Source organism: Delphinapterus leucas, chromosome 1, assembly GCF_059928025.1.
Source record: "Delphinapterus leucas isolate spDelLeu-1000000601 "Yukka" chromosome 1, BTC_Dleu_Yukka2, whole genome shotgun sequence".
NCBI lineage: Eukaryota > Metazoa > Chordata > Mammalia > Artiodactyla > Monodontidae > Delphinapterus > Delphinapterus leucas.
This window is the reverse complement of record NC_143129.1, coordinates 155,273,327-155,294,584: the sequence shown is the minus strand read 5'-3', so window position 1 is coordinate 155,294,584 and position 21,258 is coordinate 155,273,327. Positions and strand designations below refer to the sequence as shown.

The window sequence follows — 21,258 nt, the reverse complement described above, 5'->3', positions numbered from 1 at the left end:
CCTAGGCAAAGAGCGAATCCTGATGGAAAGAGCATTGCCATTTTTAAGGTTCTTGACACATATTGGTGATTGTGAGAGGACAGTTTCCATAGTTGATTCTTTACTTTTCACTTTTTATTTTGAAGTAATTATAGATTCATAGGAAATCTGAAAGATAGCATCAAGGTCCTGTGTGCCCTTCACCCAATTTCCCCAAATAGTTACATCTAATGTAACTGACACTGGTACATTATGTGTGGGGTTCTGTATCATTTTTTCACATAGATGCATAAATGTGTATAGCCACCACTGCACGCAAGACACAGAACTATTCCTGCGCCACAGCAGCTCCCTCGTGCTACCCTTCATAGTCACCCAACACCATACCTAGTCCTCAGCAACCACTAATTTGCTTTCCATTTCTATAATTTTGACATCTTGAGAATTTTATATAAATAATCATACAGTATGTGACCATTTGAGAGGAGCTTTTTTTTTTTTTTTTTTTTGCGGTACGCGGGCCTCTCACTGCTGTGGCCTCTCCCGTTGCGGAGCACAGGCTCCTGACGTGCAGGCTCAGCGGCCATGGCTCACGGGCCCAGCCGCTCCACAGCATGTGGGATCTTCCCGGACTGGGGCACGAACCCGTGTGCCCTGCATCGGCAGGCGGACTGTCAACCACTGCGCCACCAGGGAAACCCCGAGAGGAGCTTTTTTCACTCAGCATAATACCCTTGAGCTCCATGCAAGTTATTTCATGTATCAATACTTTATTCCATTTTTGCTGAGTAGAATTCCATGGTAAGGATGTACCGTGATTTGTTTAACCATCTACCTCTTGTGGGATATTTGATTTTTTTTTCCCCCAGTTTTGGGCTATTACAAATAAAACTGCTATGAACAATTATGTACTGGCTTTTATGTTGACATGTTTTCATTTCTCTGGGGTAAATGCCCAGGAATACTATTGCTGGATCATATATTACAAGTGTGTTTATTTCGTTTTTTAAGAAACTACCAAGCTGTTTTCCATTCCTACCAGCAATGCATGAGAGATCCAGTTTCTCTGCATCATTGCCAGCATTTGGTATTATCACTATTTTTTATTTTAGCTGTTCTAATAGGTGTATAGTGACATCTCATCATAGTCTTAATTCACATTTCCCTAATGGCTAATAATGTTGAACATCTTTTCATGTGCTTATTTTCCATTTGTATAACTTCTCCAGTGAAATGTCTCTGTGTCTTTTGCCCACTTTCTAGTTGGATTATCGGGTTCTTTTACTGCTGAGTTTTGAGAGTTCTTATATAGTGTACATAATAATTGACTCTAAAGATTCCAAATCCACAGAGAACATATACATAGTCTTATTCTTTTATTCATTCCCAGAAGCCCGTGAGGGTTCTTGTCTCATGTCTTTTCTGAGATAGAGTCTTCCTCCCCAGGAGGCTGTACCCAGGCTGGCATGGAGGGAGGGCTTGCACAACAGCTGGCTCAGTCCTGCTCTCCACGGCCTGTGAAAGCCTCCTGTCCATGCTCTGTCTCCTCAGATGTCGCTCACCTTTGATGACCAGTTCCTGCTGAGCGTCGCCGAGGATGGCTGCCTGTTCACCTGGAAGGTCTTTGATAAGGATGGTCCGGGAATCAAGCGAGAGAGGGAGGTGGGCTTTGCTGAAGAGGTGCTGGTTACCAAGACGGACATGGAAGAGAAGGTAAGAATTGGATCTAGTGAAGAGGGACATGGAAATTCCGTACCAGGCTGCATCCAAAGAAGGGCATAGAGCCCTTCTGTAGCCCGGCTTCCCCTGTGCCCAGCACAGACTCCCACAGCTCCCTGTACATGCTCGCCCACACCACCACCACTGCATTCTGTGTCCTCCCCACCCCACCTGTCCTTCTGCCACGTGATCGTCTTGACTTACACTGAGCTCTACTTCTAGCCTATGACCTATCTTTCCTCTCCTACTCTTTGAGGGCAGGAACCACGACATATAATTCGCTTGTATGACCAGCAGTTTCCAGCTCGTGCAAGGCATAAATAAATATTTACATAAATATTTCCAATAAATATTTACAAAATTAAAGTGACAAACTTGTATATTCCAGTTGTATCTGTGAAACTTAATAACTGCTGGTATCTGGAAACTTCTTTAAAAAGAAAACAAAGTTATTTATAAAACAGTCCTGAAACCCACTCCTCTCAATAATAAAACAATAACAGTAATAACAACCAATCACCAACTTTTTTTTAGGTTAGCCACGAAGCAGACACTGTGATAATTACTTTATAAGTATTTTCTCATTTAAATCTCCCAATATCTCTATGGAGAAGATACTGTTGTTTTCCCCACGTTTCAAAAAATGGTTTTGGAGAGGTTGGGTGACGTGTCCAAAGTCTCTGAGCTAATTAGGTGTAGGCCCAGAGTTCCAATCCAGACTTCATCTGGAGCGCACTCTCCTAATCGTGACCTCAGAGCACCTTCCCTCCTGTTGATGCAGCTAACAGTCCGTTAAGATGTGTCTTGAGCGCTCTGAGTGCTGTGCTCCCCGAGGGAGAAACCGACTGGGTGGTAACCTCACGGGGCTCACAGAGGGTGCACAGCTGCGAGCTCACTGCTGTTCATCCAGAGTTTAAAGTGCATTCATTGAGTACCTACTGTTTGCTGGTCACTGTGGATGCATGTGGGAGAAGACAGGATGGGCCCTGTGATCAGGAAACTCACAGTCAAGTGAAGGACAGAGGGGTTTCCCTGGTGGCGCAGTGGTTGAGGGTCCGCCTGCCGATGCAGGGGACACGGGTTCGTGCCCCGGTCCGGGAAGATCCCACATGCCGCGGAGTGGCTGGGCCCGTGAGCCATGGCCGCTGAGCCTGCGCGTCCGGAGCCTGTGCTCCGCAACGGGAGAGGCCACAACAGTGAGAGGCCCGCGTACCACCAAACAAAACAAAACAAAACAAAAAAAACTCCAAGTGTGGGGCAGAGACAAGCGAAGCCAACAGGACCACAATGGCCCCAGAGCAGGATGATAGGCCCCTGGCGATTGCTGGAGAGCCCTCCTAGAGCTCCCTGGAACTTTCTGCAGGAAAGGGAAGTGGGAGGAAAGGCTGAGGGAGAGGCTGTGAGAGTTAGGAGTCTGACCTCCTGCAGGCAAATGTGTCTCCTCCTCTTCCTTCTTCTCTATTTTCTCTCTTCTTCCCCAAGGAGAGGGGAAGACACCAAATAGGAGACACCAGGCTGCACCAAAAGCCTGAGGTGTCTGGGCTGACTCCTGACCTCAGCCCCCAGCCCCCAGCTAGGCCTGACAGCACGGCTGCCAAGCTGGAAGTGACTAGTGTATGTTCCGCTCACTTCTTGAAATTCCCTTCTCTCTTGGGCTCCAGGAGACCACACCACATCATTGCCTGTGTGCCTCTCGGACTGTTCCTCCCCAGCTCCCTTCCTGGCTCTTCCTTCAACTGGCCTTAAAAGCCACATTGCCCAGAATTCCCAGCTCTCTCTTTTTCTTTACATTCTATGACATTCTATGTAACTATCGTGATTTACCCACTCATTCAGTCATTCATTTATTCATGCACCTAACTAGTATTTGCAGAAAGATGTGCTATGTACCAGACACTGTACTAGGTCTGGGATTACAGAAATGAAAGACATAGATGGTCCTGGAGCTTATATCATGGGAAGAAGTATAGGTAAAATTTTAAAAGGGAACCAAGTGTGTAATGAGTGTTATGAAGGAACTGTGCTGTGGGAACACAGGGAAGGGACCCTGACCCAGGCCAGCTGGCGCCAGGGGAAGTGAGCCTTGAATGGAGCCTCCAGAACAAGTTGCAAAGGACCTTCCACCCCGAGGAATGAGTGTGTGCAAACGGATGAGGGGGGATGCTCTGGGGAGGATGCTCCTAGCTGCTGGGGCTGGAGAGTAGAGGGGGTGCCGGAGAGAAGCATTGGAGGTGAAACAGAGAGATAGTGAGGGGCCTTTTACACCATGTTTTAGACTTTGGAAATGCTTCCTAAGGCCCCACTGATGATCTAAGTTAGGGGATGACTCAGTAGATTTGTGTCTGAAGAGACTGCTCTGTAGCAGCAATGTGGAGAAGGATGGAGAAGGGCAATGAGCAGGTGCCTCCAATGCAACCTGTCAGAACCAGGTCATTCCCACCAAAATGTGTCCCACTCATCCGCGGCGGGCTCCCAGGGCCATGTATTCATCTGATACATATTTGTTTAGTGCCGGTCCTGTGCTGGGCTCCCAGGATAAAGCAGTGAAGCAAGACAGGCCAATGCAACCCTCAAGGAATTGTCTGGGCCGGGGAGACGGTCTCCATCCACAGTCCTCTCACTTCACCCCACAACCCATCAGGCACCACGTTCCCTAAAATCTCTTTCTCTGGAATCTTTCCCTTCTGCTCTGCTCCTCACCTCTGGTCAGGCCCTTACCGTCCCCCACCTGAACTATGCAGACCCCCCAACCAATGCATCTGCCTTCAGTCCTTCTCTACCCTAGCCTGTGTGCACACTCCCTGGCTTTGGGCACTTATAACAATTGGTAATGTTAAGTCTCCTTGGCTGTCTCAGTAGACTGTAAGTTCCATGGGGTCAGGAATCATGATTCAACAAATATTTTTCGAGTGCCTACTCTGTGTCCGGCACCGTTCTAAGTACTTGGGGTATATCAGCATACAAAACCAACAAAGATCTCAGCCTTCTTGGAGATTAAATTCTAGTGGGGGATGAAAACAAAAGACCCTAAAATAATAAGTAACATTTAAAAGTGCCAAGATTTAAGGGAATAATAAAAAGTAGAGCAGAGTAAGGGGGTGGGGGGAGTCAGAGGTGCCGGGAATGGGAAGGGGAAGGAAGCAGGATTAAGTCCTGTGGTCTGTGTAGACCTCACTGAGGTGACATCTGAGCATAGCTGAAGGAGATGTGCATTATTAGCATACTGCCTGTTGCACAGTGGAGCTCACTGATGACACGTTTTGAGGGTAGAGGAAGAAGCTCATATTTCTCCTAGTGTCTGGTCTGTGTGTCTTGTGCAGAAAGATGACACATGCGTTGGAGGCTGATCAGAGCTGTAGGTCTCAGAGAGCTCAAGGCCACGGGTTTAAATAGTCTGATTCACCCGCACTGTGATTGTTGTTGATTCTGTGTCCTTCTCCCAAAGGTTCAGATTATGTTGGAGCTGAAGACTCGTGTGGAAGAATTAAAAATGGAGAATGAGTATCAACTTCGACTAAAGGATATGAACTATTCTGAGAAGGTTAAGGAACTAACAGACAAGTTCCTCCAGGAAATGGAGTCCTTGGAAATGAAAAACCAGGTCTGTTGAACCAACAACGGTGAATAACAAGAAATTTCCTGCTCACTCAAGACAACTGGCACACGGTCAAACAATAAGACGTATGATAATGTGCGATTTTAAAGCATAGTTGATAACATCAGAAATGCTTACAACAAAGTGCTAAGTGGGGAAAAAAAGCAGAATATAGAGCTCTCTATAGTGAATGCTATTAATGATGTAAAATAAATACACATAGAACAATTTTTAAGAGAATAGCTAGCAGTATGATTATCTCTGGAAGTTGGGATTGTGGATAGTTTAAATTTGGTTCTTTATGCTTTTCTATAATTTCCAAATTCTCCACCATGAGAATATATTACCTTTGTGGTCAAGAGAAACTTATTTAAAAGCAAAATGAAAAGTAACAAGAAAAATAAAGTATGGAAAGAGAAGAGCTAGCAGGATATTGACCTCAGAATTGTCAGTAGGTTAAATAAAATTAGTCTAAATTGGCTTCCCTGGTGGCGCAGTGGTTGAGAATCCGCCTGCCAATGCAGGGAACACGGGTTTGAGTCCTGGTCCGGGAAGATCCCACATGCCTCGGAGCAACTAAGTCTGTGCACCACAACTACTGAGCCTGCGCTCTAGAGCCCGCAGGCCACAGCTACGGAGCCCGCATGCCACAACTACTGAAGCCTGTGTGCCTAGAGCCCGTGCTCTGCAACAAAGAGAAGCCACCACAATGAGAAGCCCGTGCACCACAAAGAGTAACCCCCGCTCGTTGCAACTAGAGAAAGCCCGTGCGCAGCAACGAAGACCCAACGCAGCCAAAAAATAAAATAATTATTAATTTAAAAAATATATAGTCTAAATGGCCTTCCTGTAGTTAAAGATGGTCCAGGACTCTCCCAGAATGATTTCTCTGTTCTGTACAAATCTGCCTGGCCCTTCACCAGAACAGCCAGTTTTTTGCTCAAGTGATATTTGTTCTTTTATGTTATCTCCATGGGTCTAAAAACACCCTGGCAGTTAATTTTATTATTTCATTCATTTAATCAACAAACATTGGTGCCTTCTGTAATCTGAGCACAAAGTTAGATACCTCCCCTTCCTGCAAGGAGCTTTCCTGCTCCATTAAAGAAAACACTTTCTTAGAAGCTGATACATTAACATAGCCAAGGATTTCCTTGAGAGCAATGTGCTGACAACATAGAATTCAAATCAATCCTTACCTTTTCCACCCAGAAATCCATTTGGTGCATGTCCAAAACTGAACTCATCATTGACAAGATTCATTTCGTAGAAGGATATAAATAGAGGTAGCATAGAACTTTCAGAGCAGAATATAATGCAAATAAAAGTGATAGCTTGCATGTTGATTGTAGAACAGTGCTTGGTGCAAAGTAAGGGCTTGGGAAATGTTTGTGAGTGAAGGAGGCTCTCACTTGTACAATTGGTGCTTCTCATGGTGGTGCTTTCAGCAGATGTGTAGAAATGAGAGCATTTTACTCTGTGTCGTAGGTTTTAAGAGCAGAAAAAGAAAAGCAGGATGCACTCCATCGTGAACGCATGGAAGACCTCCTGGAAAAACAGAGCCGGGAACTGCAGGACTTGGGTGAGGCCATCAGTGGAGGCCACTGGGCAGAGGGCAGTTGACTGGGAGCAAAGTCTGAGAGTCCTCCAGATTCAGCAGAAGCCCCAGTCTATAAACAGCCTACATTTATCCCCTGGAACTCACCATGGTTTTTGCTCCTGTGTATTTACTCATTGATTAAACACAAATTAAACACCTACTGCATGCCAGTAGGAGATAGGAAAAGTGTGGGTTTGGAGCCTGATAGGCTGCCTTGGGTCCCATATTCACCTGGACTTGCTGGGTGCTCTAGGGAATCACCTAAGCTCACCAAGCCTCAGTTTACTATCCCATAAAATGGGGGTACTAGTACCCGTTTTGCACACTCAGGGCATTCTTCTTGGCCCTGAACCCCCAAATACCCCTCTGCACTTTCCTGGAAACCTTTCTGCCTAGACGGTGAAGGGAGGAAATCGGGCTGCCAGACAAGACGATGGCGTGGGGGGCCTGTGAGGAAGACAGGTGTGCATTTGTATCTCGCCTGTGGAGGCAGAAGCTCTAGCTGGTGCTGGAAGGGGGCCCAAGGCTGGAAAAGCACCCAAGGCTCCCCTGGGTGTCCCTGAGGCTGATGCTACTGTCCCTCCTGAAATAACCTTCCTTGCTTCTCTCCAGAATGTTGCAACAACCAAAAGTTGCTTCTAGAATATGAGAAGTACCAGGAGTTGCAGCTCAAGTCCCAGAGGATGCAGGAAGAGTATGAGAAACAGCTTCGGGATAACGATGAGACCAAGAGCCAGGCCCTGGAGGAGCTGACTGAGTTTTACGAGACCAAACTGCAGGAGAAAACCACCCTCCTGGAAGAGGTACTCGCAGGAAGCCGAGCTGTGCCTCCCTGTCACGGTGCCATCCTGCAGACCTGGCCTGGGAACAGCCCAGAGAGCTGTGGGAAGCCTCACTTGACCTCCATTTCCTTCCCCACCTTCCTTTCCAAGTGTGTTTCGTTTGGCCTTGTTTTGTGCTGTTTATATGTTTGTTTCCCTGGCGGCCAAGGGACTCCCTGAGCTGGGAGGTGCTCAGCTTTTGAAACTAAAGTTCCTTGGATAGACTAAGTTCATAACTATTGTTCTCTCCTAACTGTACCTTCGAGCCTTAAGCACTGGGAAGAGCTTTCTAGAAGAAGCCTCTAGAACTGTAGAGGAACAGGGACCTGAACCATGGGAAAGGTGGTTGCCTGAAACCCCTTCGTAACTTCTTATGTCTTGCAAGACATTGTAAGCCAGTGAAATCATTCCTGCGCTGACTCAACAAACACAGACTGTGTCTTATTGGTTTACCAGCCTGAGTGCTGGGTGGTGAAGCGAAGTGAAACATGGGGCCAGGTTCTCAGTGGGTAAGAAAGGCAGTCACACAGGCTGATATTCATCAAGGTGTAGACGGGACAGTGGGGAATGCAGACACAGAGCACCCACCCTGGCCTGCAAGGTCTGGAAAGGCTGGCAGGAGCTACCGAGATCCAGGAGGCTTGGAAGCTGGAATTAACCAGGAGACTGGGAAATGCAGGAGGTTAAGAACATACAGGCAGGGCAAAGTCATCGAATATTCAAGCAGTTGGGTTGCCAAAGTATCTCGTTTCCCAAGATGAAGGGAAAATGAGAGAGGCCAGATGGTGTCCTTTTTGGCACGAAATTCTGACAGACGTTGTTGCTAACAGTGAGAGGGCAGGAGAGTCACGAAAGTATGGAGTGATTTTTGAAGGGAATGAGGAAGGGAGAGACTAAGAAGGGGACGGGCAGGTCTGTAGCTGAAGGCCCAGCTGAGGTCTGAGAGGCGAATTCTGGCGGCGTTCACCCACCAGGCTGTGCGCTTTTCCACAGCAGGGCTCAGCAAATAGGTGTGTGAGAGAGGAAGGCCTGGAGCCGCCCTGAGCCAGAGCTGGGGCTTCTCTGGTGGTGAAAATAAATGTTGGCTGGTGACCTGCCACGGGGTCCAGGCCAGAGAGGTTCAGTAAGGCACCAAGAGTCAGTGGAGGAATCACGACCAGGCGAGGGGACGTGATGAGGTTGAGAGCTGGGATGGCACACCTGGGATCCAACAGAGAAGTCACCTGTGCTCAGAGAGCAGGCCCTGTATTTTAAGACTTCAGAGGCGGCACCATTCCAGGGGGTGGACCTGAGAGTGGGTGCGGGAAGATAAGGGTCAAAGCACCAGGAGACGTTCTAGGATCCTCTGTAACCAGCCTGGTGATGGCAGGGAAGATGGTGAGTTGACATCCAGAAGTCTTCGGTGAACAGGGAGGGTGACCAGGCAGTGGGGGATATATAGGTGGTGAGAAGTAAAGTGGAGGTCCCGCAGACCTGGCAGAGGCTGAGCTCCGATAGCAGAGGGGGAGCTAAGAGATTCCACCCCCACCTGAGCCCAAGCTGCTTCCAGTTCCACGGTGTGAGGAATGTTCCTTCACTGCCCTGCCCACCTCCCCAGCCCCATTTCCAGCTGCCCCTGTCCAGTGATGTGGAGCCTCTGGGAGTTTCCTGCACAACCTCTGAGCCCCTGCTCAGGGTGATGCCTCTTCATCTAGGCACTTGTTTGCCCCCTCAGGGACTCAGGACAAGAGCTAACTCCTTGATGATTCCTCCCTAACCCTTCCCTCCCACAGGGCTAAGCATCCCTCCTCTGTGTTCTCAGGACCCCCGGGCCCCTTTCGCCCATGTGGCTTACACAGCAACATCGTGGTTTGCTGGGCTCTGATTTTAGGGTGAATGGATCGATCCTCGCAGAGGGGAGAGAGGCCAGCCTTCCTCCCACAGTGATGACAAGGCTTTTCTTCTTTTGAGTCAGTAAGATTTCAACTCAGAACATTCCTAGGGAGATTCCTTCCAAGTGCCATCTTACTACTGGCTGGGCTGCTTCTACTTTTTAGCAACATCTCCCAGACCAAGAGCAGGGGCTTGCGGGCCCCTCTAGGCTGCAGTCGGAGCCGCCCTGGCCAGGATTCTGTCCAGCAAGGGTCTGGTGACGTGATGGGCAAAGAGAAGCCTTTCTCAGGAGGCCATTGAGCCCAGTTTTAAAACCACCTTGTCTCACTCAACCTCCAAAACACTCAGTCCAGGGATGGTACGTGCAGCCTGGGAGAATACCAGGGTCAGTGTGAGAAGAAAGACATTGACTCTACCGTGATCTAAATGTCCACCCTTGGGCAGCAGTGAGCAAGGAGGAGCCCTGCCCCAGTCACTCCCCAAACTCCACCAGGCAGAGCTCGTTTTCCCAGCATCTGGGCTCTAGGCTTTTCCTCATTCAGCACCGACATGTACCAGATATGTGCTGGGTGTTCACTGCAGTGGGTGGAGATGTGGCCCTGCCGTCAAGGAGCCTCCGTGTCAAACAGGCATTTACAATATAATGTAAAGTGATGGGGGACGTACAGTGTTCACACGGGAAATGATAGCTGAACCAAGAGCGGGAGGAAGAATGGGAGAGAGCCACGGGAAGACGCTGGAGTCAGAGGGACAGCAGGTATCAAGGCTCAGCAGCTGAGGACCTTGCACACTGGGGGATCTGAAGTTAGTTCACACTGGAGAGAGCTTGGGGTGGGAGTGATGGCTGAGGCCAGGGAGATGCACCAAAACTGCCTCCTGAGAGCCTGTGGACCCATTTCAAGAGTCTGGACTCTACCATGAGGACAAGGGTGAGCCAGAGAAGGCTTGCAAGTGGGGGTTGGCATGACCAGGTGTGTGGTTTAGAAAGCTCCCCTCGACTAGAGAATGAGATCCGACTGGAGGGAAGCATGACCAGAGGCAGGAGGCTGGCTAGGAGGCTGACAACAGTCCAGGCAAGAGATGACAGGGGCCTGGGCAGTGACAGAGGCATAAAGTGGATGGATTCAAGAGGTGAAAAGGACGGGATTGGTTGGATTAAGGAGGGGGAGGGTGGAATTAGAGCTTCACTCATTCATTCAGATATTTATTGAGTACCTACTGTGTGTCAGTGTGCGTTGTACACTGGGAACTCCTGGTGGGCGTGGTAGACTGGGTTTTTACCCTCGAGGAGCTTACATCTAATGGGAGAGACAATCAAGTAATTCCACAAATAAATATAAAGCTACAAGCGTCACAAGTTTAGTGAGGGAAAAATAGAAGGGGGCTGGTGTCAGTATGAAGAAGACCAGAGGTGGAACAGGGTTGGGGGGTGTTGGTGGGACAGTGGTTGAAGTGATAGAGCCCAAGGCCTGATCTGGTAGGGAAAGGGGGACAAACAGAAGGACAGAAAGAAAGTGGAAGGGTCAAGGGACCCATGGCCTTGGTTTCCACTGCCGTACCAACACTCGGCCTCCCCTCCCCACGATAGGCCTTGTACGTTCACCTCGTCCCAGTCCCTCTGAGCACGAGGGTGCCGCGTGTCCCCTCTGCCCTGGGCACACACTCTCCCTCTCTCCGAGCCAGGCCCAGGAGGCTGTCAGGCAGCAGCTGCGCGAGTTTGAAGAGACCAAGAAGCAGATTGAAGAAGATGAAGACCGTGAGATCCAAGATATCAAAACCAAGTATGAGAAGAAGCTTCGGGATGAAAAGGAATCAAACCTGCGGCTCAAAGGAGAAACGGGCATCATGAGGAAGAAGGTACCGGGCTGTTCCCGAGAGGCCTGGGGGTGGACCAGGGCCTCACTACAGAGAAAGCATGGGGTGGGTAGACGGACACGGAGCCGGCTGATGGCGGCTCTGCCCCGGGATGACCTGGCAAGATCCCATCTGAACGTCCTCATCTCCAGCAAGCGGGTTAGGAAAACAGCACTGGCTGGTGTGAGGGTTCCCCCTGCCCAGACAGGCAGACAGATCCTTACCACATCGTCTGATGGGGTAACCATCGGGGCTCCCCCTCCTCTTTCCTGTTTGCAGGGACGGTGAGGTTCACCGTGACACTGGTGGACACCCTGGGCTTTCATTTATTGGCAAGTGGGATTTAGAGTTTACAGAGCTAAACATTTAAAGTGGACATGCAGTCTTTGGAGGTGAGATAGATAAAGTCTTCACCTCGAGGTGTCCTCAGGCTCTCAGTGCAGGGATTCAGGGGTGCTCCTGCTCAGACTCTGTGGGCGGGAGAAAGATTGGGAGTATAGGATGCTTAGGTTATAAGGCAGGGGAGATGTTTGTAGTCACTGATGGCTGAGTGAGGAGGCATTCAATTCATAGATCCTTATAGAATTGCCAGTTGCCCCGAAACGTTTAACCTTAGAGAGGCCAAGTTCAAAGCAAGCTCATGTTCTTTCCTATTAGAAATCACACTACTAGTCAATCCAGGGGACAATCACATCTTCCCTTCTTGGACATGACTAAGATGGCTCATCACTTAGGGCCCAACCTCTGCAACCTCGATGGGGCATGGATCCCAGCCTTTCAGGGTCAGTGTGGTCATGGAAAACTCTGCATCTGCTGGGAGAACTGGTCTCTCTGGAGCCTCTTAAGGCAGACAGCCCTTCTTCACATAAGGGGATGGGACTGGATCTTGTCGGACAGAATTGTCCCCTGGGAAATTCCTGACTGTCCCAAATTCTGATGGGGAGCTCTTAAAGTCTACAGGCAGTCAGGAGGAATGGAGATGAGTTCACAGGCTCTGGTGGTCTCTGTCGTTGCTGTTTGTTCCTCTAGTTCAGCAGCCTGCAGAAAGAGATTGAAGAGCGAACCAACGACACTGAGATTCTGAAGGGAGAACAGGTGAAGCTGCAAGGAGTCATCAAATCCCTGGAGAAGGACATCCTGGGTCTCAAGCAGGAGATCCAGGAAAGAGACGAGACGATTCAGGATAAGGTAAAGGCATATCCTGTGTCCCGCCTCAACTCCCGCCTAGACAGACCCAGGCAATGAGGACACAGCTCAAGAGACAGGGTCCCTGCCTTCCTGGAACCCATTTATTGAACTTGATGGAGGGGGGTGGGGTGAAGTGCCTACTGTGTGCTTGGCACTGGGCTAACTGCTGTAAACACATACCATTCAATTCCCCCAACGGCCCCAGGGACCATGAGCCACCCAGTTGTTTAGCTCAGGAAACTGGTTCCGAGGGGTAAGTATCTTGCCCAGGCTCGTACAGTTCATAGATGACGGACTTGGGGTAACAACCTGAGTGCTGACTGCCAGGCCCCTGCTCGCCACTGCGCCAGACATCCCAGGGTGACTATCCCATGGACTGGGGGCAGCTCACTCACCCCATCGCCCATGTGGTCCCCCTGGTCAGAGAGGAACTCCCCCGTGGTTGGCCCTGTAACCACTGGATACCCCAGAAAGTGGTATCATTTTTCTGGATGGCTTTCTCACAAAACACTAAAACAAACACATCACATTTTGTGAGGCACACCACCTCCGTATCCAAAATCTCATATCCTCCTCCTGAGCAAATCCAGGCTCCGTGCCCTCCTCTCCAGCCCCTCTGCCATTGCTGCCTTAGTTGGACACAACTCCTGGGTGGTTGAGAACGCAGGTTTCAGCCTAGTGAGCTAGGTGCCAGGGCAGCCTCTGCAATTGGCCACAGGACCTCAGGCAACTGATCCAAGCCTTGTTTCCCCACCTGTGGATGCGGCCCTCAGGGGCTCTGATAAGGATGAAATGAGACAGTGCACACATATCATTTCGGCAAGTGAGCATTTGCATTTGTATCTGGGCATTTTTTAGGGAGGAGTCAAAGCTCTCCACAGACTCTCAAAGGGTTTTTTTTTTATTTAAATTTTATTGGAGTAGAGTTGATTTACAAAGCTGTATTAGTTTCAGGTGTACAGCAAAGTGACTCACTTATACATATACCTATACCCACTCTTTTTTAGATTCTTTTCCCATATAGGTCACCACAGAGTATTGAGCGGAGTTCCCTGTGCTATACAGTAGGTCCTTATTAGTTATCTATTTTATATATAGTAGTGTGTTTATGTCAACCCCAATCTCCCAATTTACTGCTCCCCCCAACTCAAAGTGGGTTTTTGACAAGAAAGAGGTTAAGACCTCTAGAAAATTGCACCAGCCTCCTAACGGGTCTAACGGCCTTCCTTCCCACTTCCCATCCGGGCTCCCTGCCACCACACTCTGTAATTATTGTCACTCTTCCACTTAAAATTCTTTCACACGTCCCAACTGCCTGTGGCAAGGGGCAGCAAAATTTTTTTTTCTATAAAGGGCAAGGTAGTAAATATTTTCAAGCAGTGTGGTCTCTTCTGCCACAGTAGCATAAAATCAGCCATAGACAAGACATCGATGAATGGGCTTGGCTACATTCCAACCAAACTTTATGAAAACATGGGCTTCCCTAGTGGCGCAGTGGTTAAGAATCTGCCTGCCAATGCAGGGGACACGGATTCAAGGCCTGGGCCGGGAAGATCCCACATGCCGTGGAGCAACTAAGCCCGTGTGCCACAACTACTGAGCCTGCGCTCTAGAGCCCGTGAGCCACAACTACTGAGCCCGCGTGCCACAACTACTGAAGCCCGTGCACCTAGAGCCCGTGCTCCGCAACAAGAGAGGCCACCACAATGAGAAGCCCTCCCACCACAACGAAGAGTAACCCCTGCTCGCTGCAACTAGAGAACAGCCTGCGCGCAGCAACAAAGACCCAACGCAGCGAAAATAAATAATTTTTTTTAAGTATAAAAAAACTTTCTGAGAACAGGCGGCAGGTCAGATTTGGCCCGAGTGCTATAGCTTACCAACTCCTGGCCTCCGGGATAAATTCTCAACTCTTTAACCCAACATGGAAGACCCTTGCCTCTCTCCCCTCCTCCCCTCCAGGCTCACCTTTCACTGTCCCCATGAACCACCACCCTGACTCACACAAGTTGTTCTCAGCACCCTCAATACACACCACGCCTTCCATGTGCCTCCCTCTTCCACAATACCTGTCACAGTGTAGGTTTACATTTGTTGACACATCTGCTTTCCCAGCTAGTGTGTTTCCCTGTAAGGGTAGGGACTGTGGCGTATTTCTATTTGGAATCTCCGACCTTGGCAAAAGATCTTTGTGCAGTAAATGTGTGGTAATGGATAGACCTACATTCCAACTACAATTGCCTTGCAACAAATTACCCCAAAACGTAGTGGTGAAAAACAGCTGTTTTATTATGCTTGCAGATTTTGTGGGTCTGGAATTTGGACAGGGTACAACGGGATGGCTTGTCTGTGTCCCCGATGTCTGGGTCCTAGTGGGGCCTCAGTTGGGTGACTCCCGCAGCAGGGGGCTGGAAGACCAGCCTCTAAGGTGGCTTCTTCATCCCCATGTCCAGCCCCTTGACCAGCATGGCTGGGAGGCTGAGCTTAGCTGGGACTGTTGACAGAGCACCAAACATGCTCTCCAGCCTGGAGGTCTCAGTGTAGGAGGACTTTTCACATAGCAGATGGCCTCCCAGAGCACGTGTTCCAAGAGAACCAGGTGGAATCTGCTCGGCCTTTTCCAAGCTAGCCTGGGAAGCTATGCAGCATCACTTGAGTTTCATTCGTTGGATACAAGCAAACCATAAGTTCAGCCAGATGCAAGGGGAGGGAATTAGGCACCACCTCCTGATGGAGAAGCATAAGAAGCACGCTCTTCTCTTGTAGAAGAGCATGTACGACAGGAGATGCTGCCCAGGTGAGCTTTGGAAAACACAGTTGACCAAAACCTATGTCTGAATGGGTGAGTGAATGAATGTAGTCCTGGCACAGAAGCCAAGGAGTCAATGGTTCCCTCTGGTGGGGGATCCGGCCTTTGTGTCCCCGGCAAGGGGAGCAGTCTGTGGCTTCCTCAATCAGGAGGTCACAGGATCTGTGCACTTTGCCTAAAGGGATTCCGTGCCAGGGCCTCCTGGTAGCTCTCTCAACTTCTCTCTCCTCTCATGCACAGGAGAAGCGAATCTATGACCTGAAAAAGAAAAATCAAGAACTAGAGAAATTCAAGTTTGTGCTTGACTACAAAATAAAGGAGCTGAAGAAGCAAATAGAACCTCGAGAGAATGAGATCAAGGTGATGAAGGAACAGATTCAAAAGGTGAGAAGCCATCTGGACCCCCCGCCTCCTTCCCAACCATTCCTGGCTGGCCAGGAGGGAATGAAAGAAAGCTCTCCTGGGACTTCCCTGGCGGTCCAGTGGTTAAGACTCCCATGCTTCCACTGCAGGGGGTGTGGGTTTGATCCTTGGTCAGGGAACTGAGATCCCGTATGCTGTTCAGCACAGCAAAAAAAAAATTTTTTTAAAAGAAAAGAAAAAAGAAAGGAAGCTCTCCTTGCAGCCCCTCCCTGCTCCCAAGGTGTGGGCCGCATCCACTCCGCAGAAGAAGCCACGGGAAGGCCCAACGGGGGTTCGGTGGTGCAAAAGCAAAGTGCTTTGGGATTTGGCTTCCCCCGGGGCCTTGGGGTGGGCTTTGGACCTATTTGGACCACGGTTGCTGGGCCTTCAGCCACCAGGGGGCGATGTGTACTCAGCCACCAGCCTGTCCACCAGAAAGTACACCCCCTCCGGATTCAACACTTTTTTCTCAGACTAAACGTGTTGGTGGGGGCCCTATACAAGGCCATGGTGTTTGGACTTTGTCTGATATAAGGAGTGTAGGAAGTCATCACAGGCTCTTGAGCAGGAGAGTGGCAAAATTAAGAGTGTGTTCTGGGAAGCAAACAGGATGGAGGCAGAGAGGAGAGAGATCAGAAGCAAGGGACGAGGGCTTCTGAGAGCCCAGTGGGGTACAAATGTTCCCCTTTGGCCTCTCTGCCCAGTACACAGGGCATTTCCTTATGACGTGTTTACCTGTCAGCCTCCCCACACTGGGCAGTGAGCAGCTGACAGTGGGGTCCACGGTTCATCTAAACGAGGGTGGTCCTGACCTCCCCCTCGTCCAGTTTCCCCATTTCTCAGTCAGTGGCACCACAATCCACCCAGGTGCTTAACGTAGAAGTGTGGAAGCCATCTCGGTTCTTCCCTTCTCTTAACTCCTATATCCAAGTCACCGATGCCTATCTGATCTATTTCCAAACGATATCTCAGATCCAACCCTCCTTGCCCTCTGCTGCCATCACTCCAGTCCAAGCCTACATCATCTCTCTTCTGGTCCTGACTCCAGCCTCCAGTCTGGTCTCCACATAGAGACCACAGCAAACCCCCAGTGGTATCTCCTCCCACCTAGGATGAAGCCCAGACTCCTTACAGAGGCCCTGCGTGATCCCACCTCAACCAGCCTCTCTAGCCATATCTCCAGGCTCCTTCCCCGGCTCCAGCCTGCAGGCTTTCTGACAGTTCCAAGGACAAGCACCTTCGCAGCGCTGCTCCCCCCGCCCAGAAGGCTCTCAGATCTTCACACGACTGGCTTCTTTGCGTCTTTCACGTCTCAGCTCGTGTGTCACCTCTCCAAGGAGGTCTTCCCTGCCACCCTATCCAAAACAGCCTCCTACTCCCCCTCCATCTTCTCTAACTGTGCTGAGCAAAGCTAAAAGGGTAGGAGGGTGTACCGATGGCCCAATTAGAATTGGCTCCACAAGGGCTATCGTGGAGAAAAGCAAAGCCTTTTCTCCAGGAGGCCCAGAAAAGAGGCCACGTGGTGGGATCAGTCCAGGGCTGGGACATCCAGAGAGGATATGTCCTGTGAGGATGACTTTCTCCCTGGCCTCTGGGATAAGGAAGGATGTTCCCAGCTGACCACAGAGCTGCCTCCTCTGGCCCTCCTGCCATTCTTGAGTGACCTCAGGGCCCAAGAATGGCAGCCTGAGAAGATGAGAAAGAGCAGGGGCCCTACCTGCCTGGGAAGCGGATGCGCCGCAGGCCCCTGGCAGTCACGGCCTCACTTCTCCCACCTCATCTGACATATTTGTCAACTGCACTTAAGGTTGGGTTGGTTGCCTTCCACTGCAACACACCTGAGAGATTATTCACGTTCCCTTCAGTAACTGGACCAACCACGGCTTTGATCCTCAGCAGGGAATACGCCACCCCCTTGGGAACGAGTCAAACAGGACCCCTCCTGCCCCACCCCAGGTGCCAGTTGCTGCCAGGGCTGATGTCTGGGCCCAGTTCCTTCCCCAGGGGCCTGTGACCTGGTGGCTTCCCTCTGTGGGTCAGACACATTAGGCCCACCTGCTGTGCACCTCCTGTGAAGTTCCTTTCCCTGCAAGAAGGAAGCCGCAAGCCCTTGGCTCCTTTGTAGAGCTGAGACATCCATGCCTGAAAACAGAAAACTTCCCTGACTCAAGTGCCTCCCCTCACAGACACTCTTCCAGCTTCTCTTTGTTGAAACGTGACTATCTCCTTCCTAGGGCAGGAGTTTCCAGAACCTCATCATTTTACTTCACACTCTTTTATTTCCTCATCTAGTGCAGGTTTTCTCCGCCTCGGCACTTTGGGGTGGATAATTCCTTGTTAGGGGGCAGTCCTGTACATTGTGGGATATTTAGCAGCATCCCTGGTCTCTACCCACTAGAGGTAGAGACAATCCTCCCCCAGGGGTTTGTCCTCCCCCTCCCCCAGATATGACAACCAAAAATGTCTCTAGATGTTGCCACATGTCCCCTGGTGGGGCGGGGGTCAAGATGCCTCTCCCCAGCCCCCGCTCCCCACTAAGAATCTCTGAATGTGATTAGTACCACCTGGACGAGTAGACGGAATTTCCACTCCAGGAAAAGGATGCTTGTTCCCATTCACTGGCTAGTCTCCTGGCTGACCAGCCAGCTACTCAAATTTGACATATTTCTATGTCAATCCTTCTATGAAATAGATTCTTTTTACTCTCAGCATGGTTTGAGGCTTTGCTCATATCATCCTCCTTTCTAACCTAACCTGGTCATTGCTGACTTTAAGATTGTAGAGAAAGAGGCACAGCCAGTTGCAAGCACCCAGGCCTTGGAGAAGCTCCTTTCTCTCTTGCAGCGGCCGTTTCCTTTGTCTGGGGCACCAGCATCTCACATGGGCCACAGCGGCAGCCTCCTGACCAGGCTACCTGGCTCCAGGTACAGCCTCTGCATCAGGCCTTCTAATGTGCAAATCAGATCATGCCACTCCTTGGGTAAGACCTGCCAGTGGCTCCCTGAACTTTCAGGATAAGGGCCAAACTTCTGACCTATTTAAACTTCTGGGCAGGGTAAAGGCTGAGCTTCACACCATTCGAGCCTCAGCCCCAGGGTCCTGCGTGACCCAGCTCAGCTGACCTCTCTAGCTCCTCTCCCACTTCCTCACACGCACCCCTCCAAGGTCCAGGGGTCGCTGGACCACTTGCAGCCTGCAGAGATGTGCCAGGCTGCCCATGCCTCTGGTCCTTTCTGTGCATGGCTGCTCTCTCTGCCTGAGATTCTCCTTCCCAACTTGTCCTTAAACCCTATGCCTCCTACAAAACCCGACTGAGCATCCCTTCCCTAGGTGCCACCCCTCAGCTCCACTGTGCACACACAGGGGCCTTTCCGCCCTGACTGCTGATGGTGTTGATCCTACTGCACGTGAACTTCTCATTTACTTCCCTCTAATCCCTCTAGACCTGGGGCTTCAGCCTGCCCGTCCTTTCTAAGGGATACATTCTTTCGTTAGCTGTGTAAACATCCACACTTGCTCTGTGTCCTCTACCAGGTGGCTCCACATAGCTCTGCCAACATTGCATGTTTATCTTATCATTCTTCCAGAGGCAGGTTGTTTCAGGCTCTCCTCCCTTCCCTCAGTCTTGCTTCCCTTGGCCTTCTATACCTGTGATGCATTCATTTATTCATATGAATATTTATTGAGAGCCGCTTTTATGCCAGGCGTTGGGTCAAAGGGCTACTCTGTTCGTACAAAACGCTTCCACTAATTAGGCTAACATTCTTCCAAACGCTGCCCCTTCCTGTCCAGGATACGGCTCCCTAGGGCCTCCTGGTACCTGAGAAGCTGGCCGGGAGCCTTGAAATCTGGCCGAAGGGCCTGCGTTAAGCTAGAGGTGCTACTCCATCCAGCCAGGAAAAAACCCCGTGAACTCCCCATCCCCGTCAAAATAGTCAGCAAACCTCTCTATCCCCCAGATCCACCAGATCTGGCGTGTCAGTCAGACTGCACTCCTTTGCTTTTGGCAGGAGTTAAATCAAAGGCGAGCTCACCTACAGCTGACATTCTAATCAGAAACTCCGATTGTTACTCACATGTCCTTGGTTGATACCCATGTAACAATGAATAAAGAGTCAGAAGCTCGTGGGTAGCTTTTATTTTTTTCTTTTGAAGATGAGGCCCTCTGAAGTTGTACTTTTCAGACCTTTTCAACAGAATGATGAGGCAAAGATTCCTTCTCAGCCTCCTCTTTTCTGTTTTATGCCTTAGACTGGAGACACCTACATGCTGGTCCCTCAAAACTTTCTGCTTGAGGGTCGGCCCTGATGGTTTGTGGCCCCAGAGGGTCAAGATTCACTCACACAACTTCACAAAGTAGAACGAGGAAGCTGCTTTTCTGCAGAACCTTGCCTCAGGTTACAGGTTCCAGTCAATTTATAAGGAATTCAAGAAAAGAAGGAAGGAACAGGAAAACTAAGGGCAAAAAGTTCATAGCCGGGCTATAGAAACACATATCTGGGTTAACATATCAGCCAAGGGGTGGGGAGCTTTGGGGACGGCGAGGCGTAAGAAGAAATGTTCCTTCCAGTGTGGGAACTAGAAGGGAAGTGCCCTGGTAGCAGAGGAAACATTCCCACTAAAAGACTTCAGTTCTCAAATATAATTTTCATTCTCTGACTTTCTTCATTGAGGTACCATTGGTTTATAATGTTATGTAAGTTTCATGTGTGCAGCATTATATTTCTTTTGTTGTTGTTGTTCTTTTATTTATTTATTTTTTACTACTTTATTGGAGTATAATTGCTTTACAATGGCGTGTTAGTTTCTGCTTCATAACAAAGTGAATCAGTTATACATATACATATGTTCCCATATCTCCTCCCTCTTGCATCTCCCTCCCTCCCACCCAACAGCATTATACTTCCACTTCCAGCGTGTACAGTTTCCATCCGTCGCCGTACAGTTTCTCCCCTTTACCCATGTTGCCCTTGCCCCGCCCTTTTCCCTCTGGTAGCCACTACTCTGTTCTCTGTATCTATGTGCTTTGGTTTGTTTGGTTTGTTCATTTATTTTGTTTGTTTTTTGTTGTTTTTTTAATTGAAGTACAGTTAATTTACAATGTTGTGTTAGTTTCAAGTGTACAGCAAAGTGATTCAGTTATACATACATGTATATATTTCTCAGATTCTTTTCCATTATAGGTTATTATAAGATATTGAATATAGTTCCCTGTGCTATCCTTATTTACCTGTTTTATATATAGTAGTGTGTCGATGTTAATCCCAAACTCCTAATTTATCTCCCCCCACTCCACCCCCTCTATCTCCTTTGGTAACCATAAGTTTGTTTTCTATGTCTGTGAGTCTGTTTCTGTTTTGTAAATAAGTTTATTTGTACTATTTTTTAGATTCCACATATAAGTAATATGATATGATAT

The 21,258-nt window shown here is 49.4% G+C and overlaps 1 protein-coding gene across 1 annotated transcript in view; it reads left to right on the top strand.

Moving 5' to 3' along the window:
• The window catches only part of CFAP57 (cilia and flagella associated protein 57), a 77,998-nt gene that overhangs the window by 39,596 nt on the left and 17,144 nt on the right, over window positions 1-21,258 (top strand). Inside the window, exons 11-17 of the mRNA XM_089894796.1 lie at window positions 1,531-1,692; window positions 5,144-5,299; window positions 6,782-6,875; window positions 7,506-7,696; window positions 11,270-11,443; window positions 12,470-12,628; window positions 15,678-15,821. Of these exons, the coding sequence (XP_089750922.1) occupies window positions 1,531-1,692; window positions 5,144-5,299; window positions 6,782-6,875; window positions 7,506-7,696; window positions 11,270-11,443; window positions 12,470-12,628; window positions 15,678-15,821 (1,080 nt within the window). The remainder of the gene's footprint in view (window positions 1-1,530; window positions 1,693-5,143; window positions 5,300-6,781; window positions 6,876-7,505; window positions 7,697-11,269; window positions 11,444-12,469; window positions 12,629-15,677; window positions 15,822-21,258) is intronic.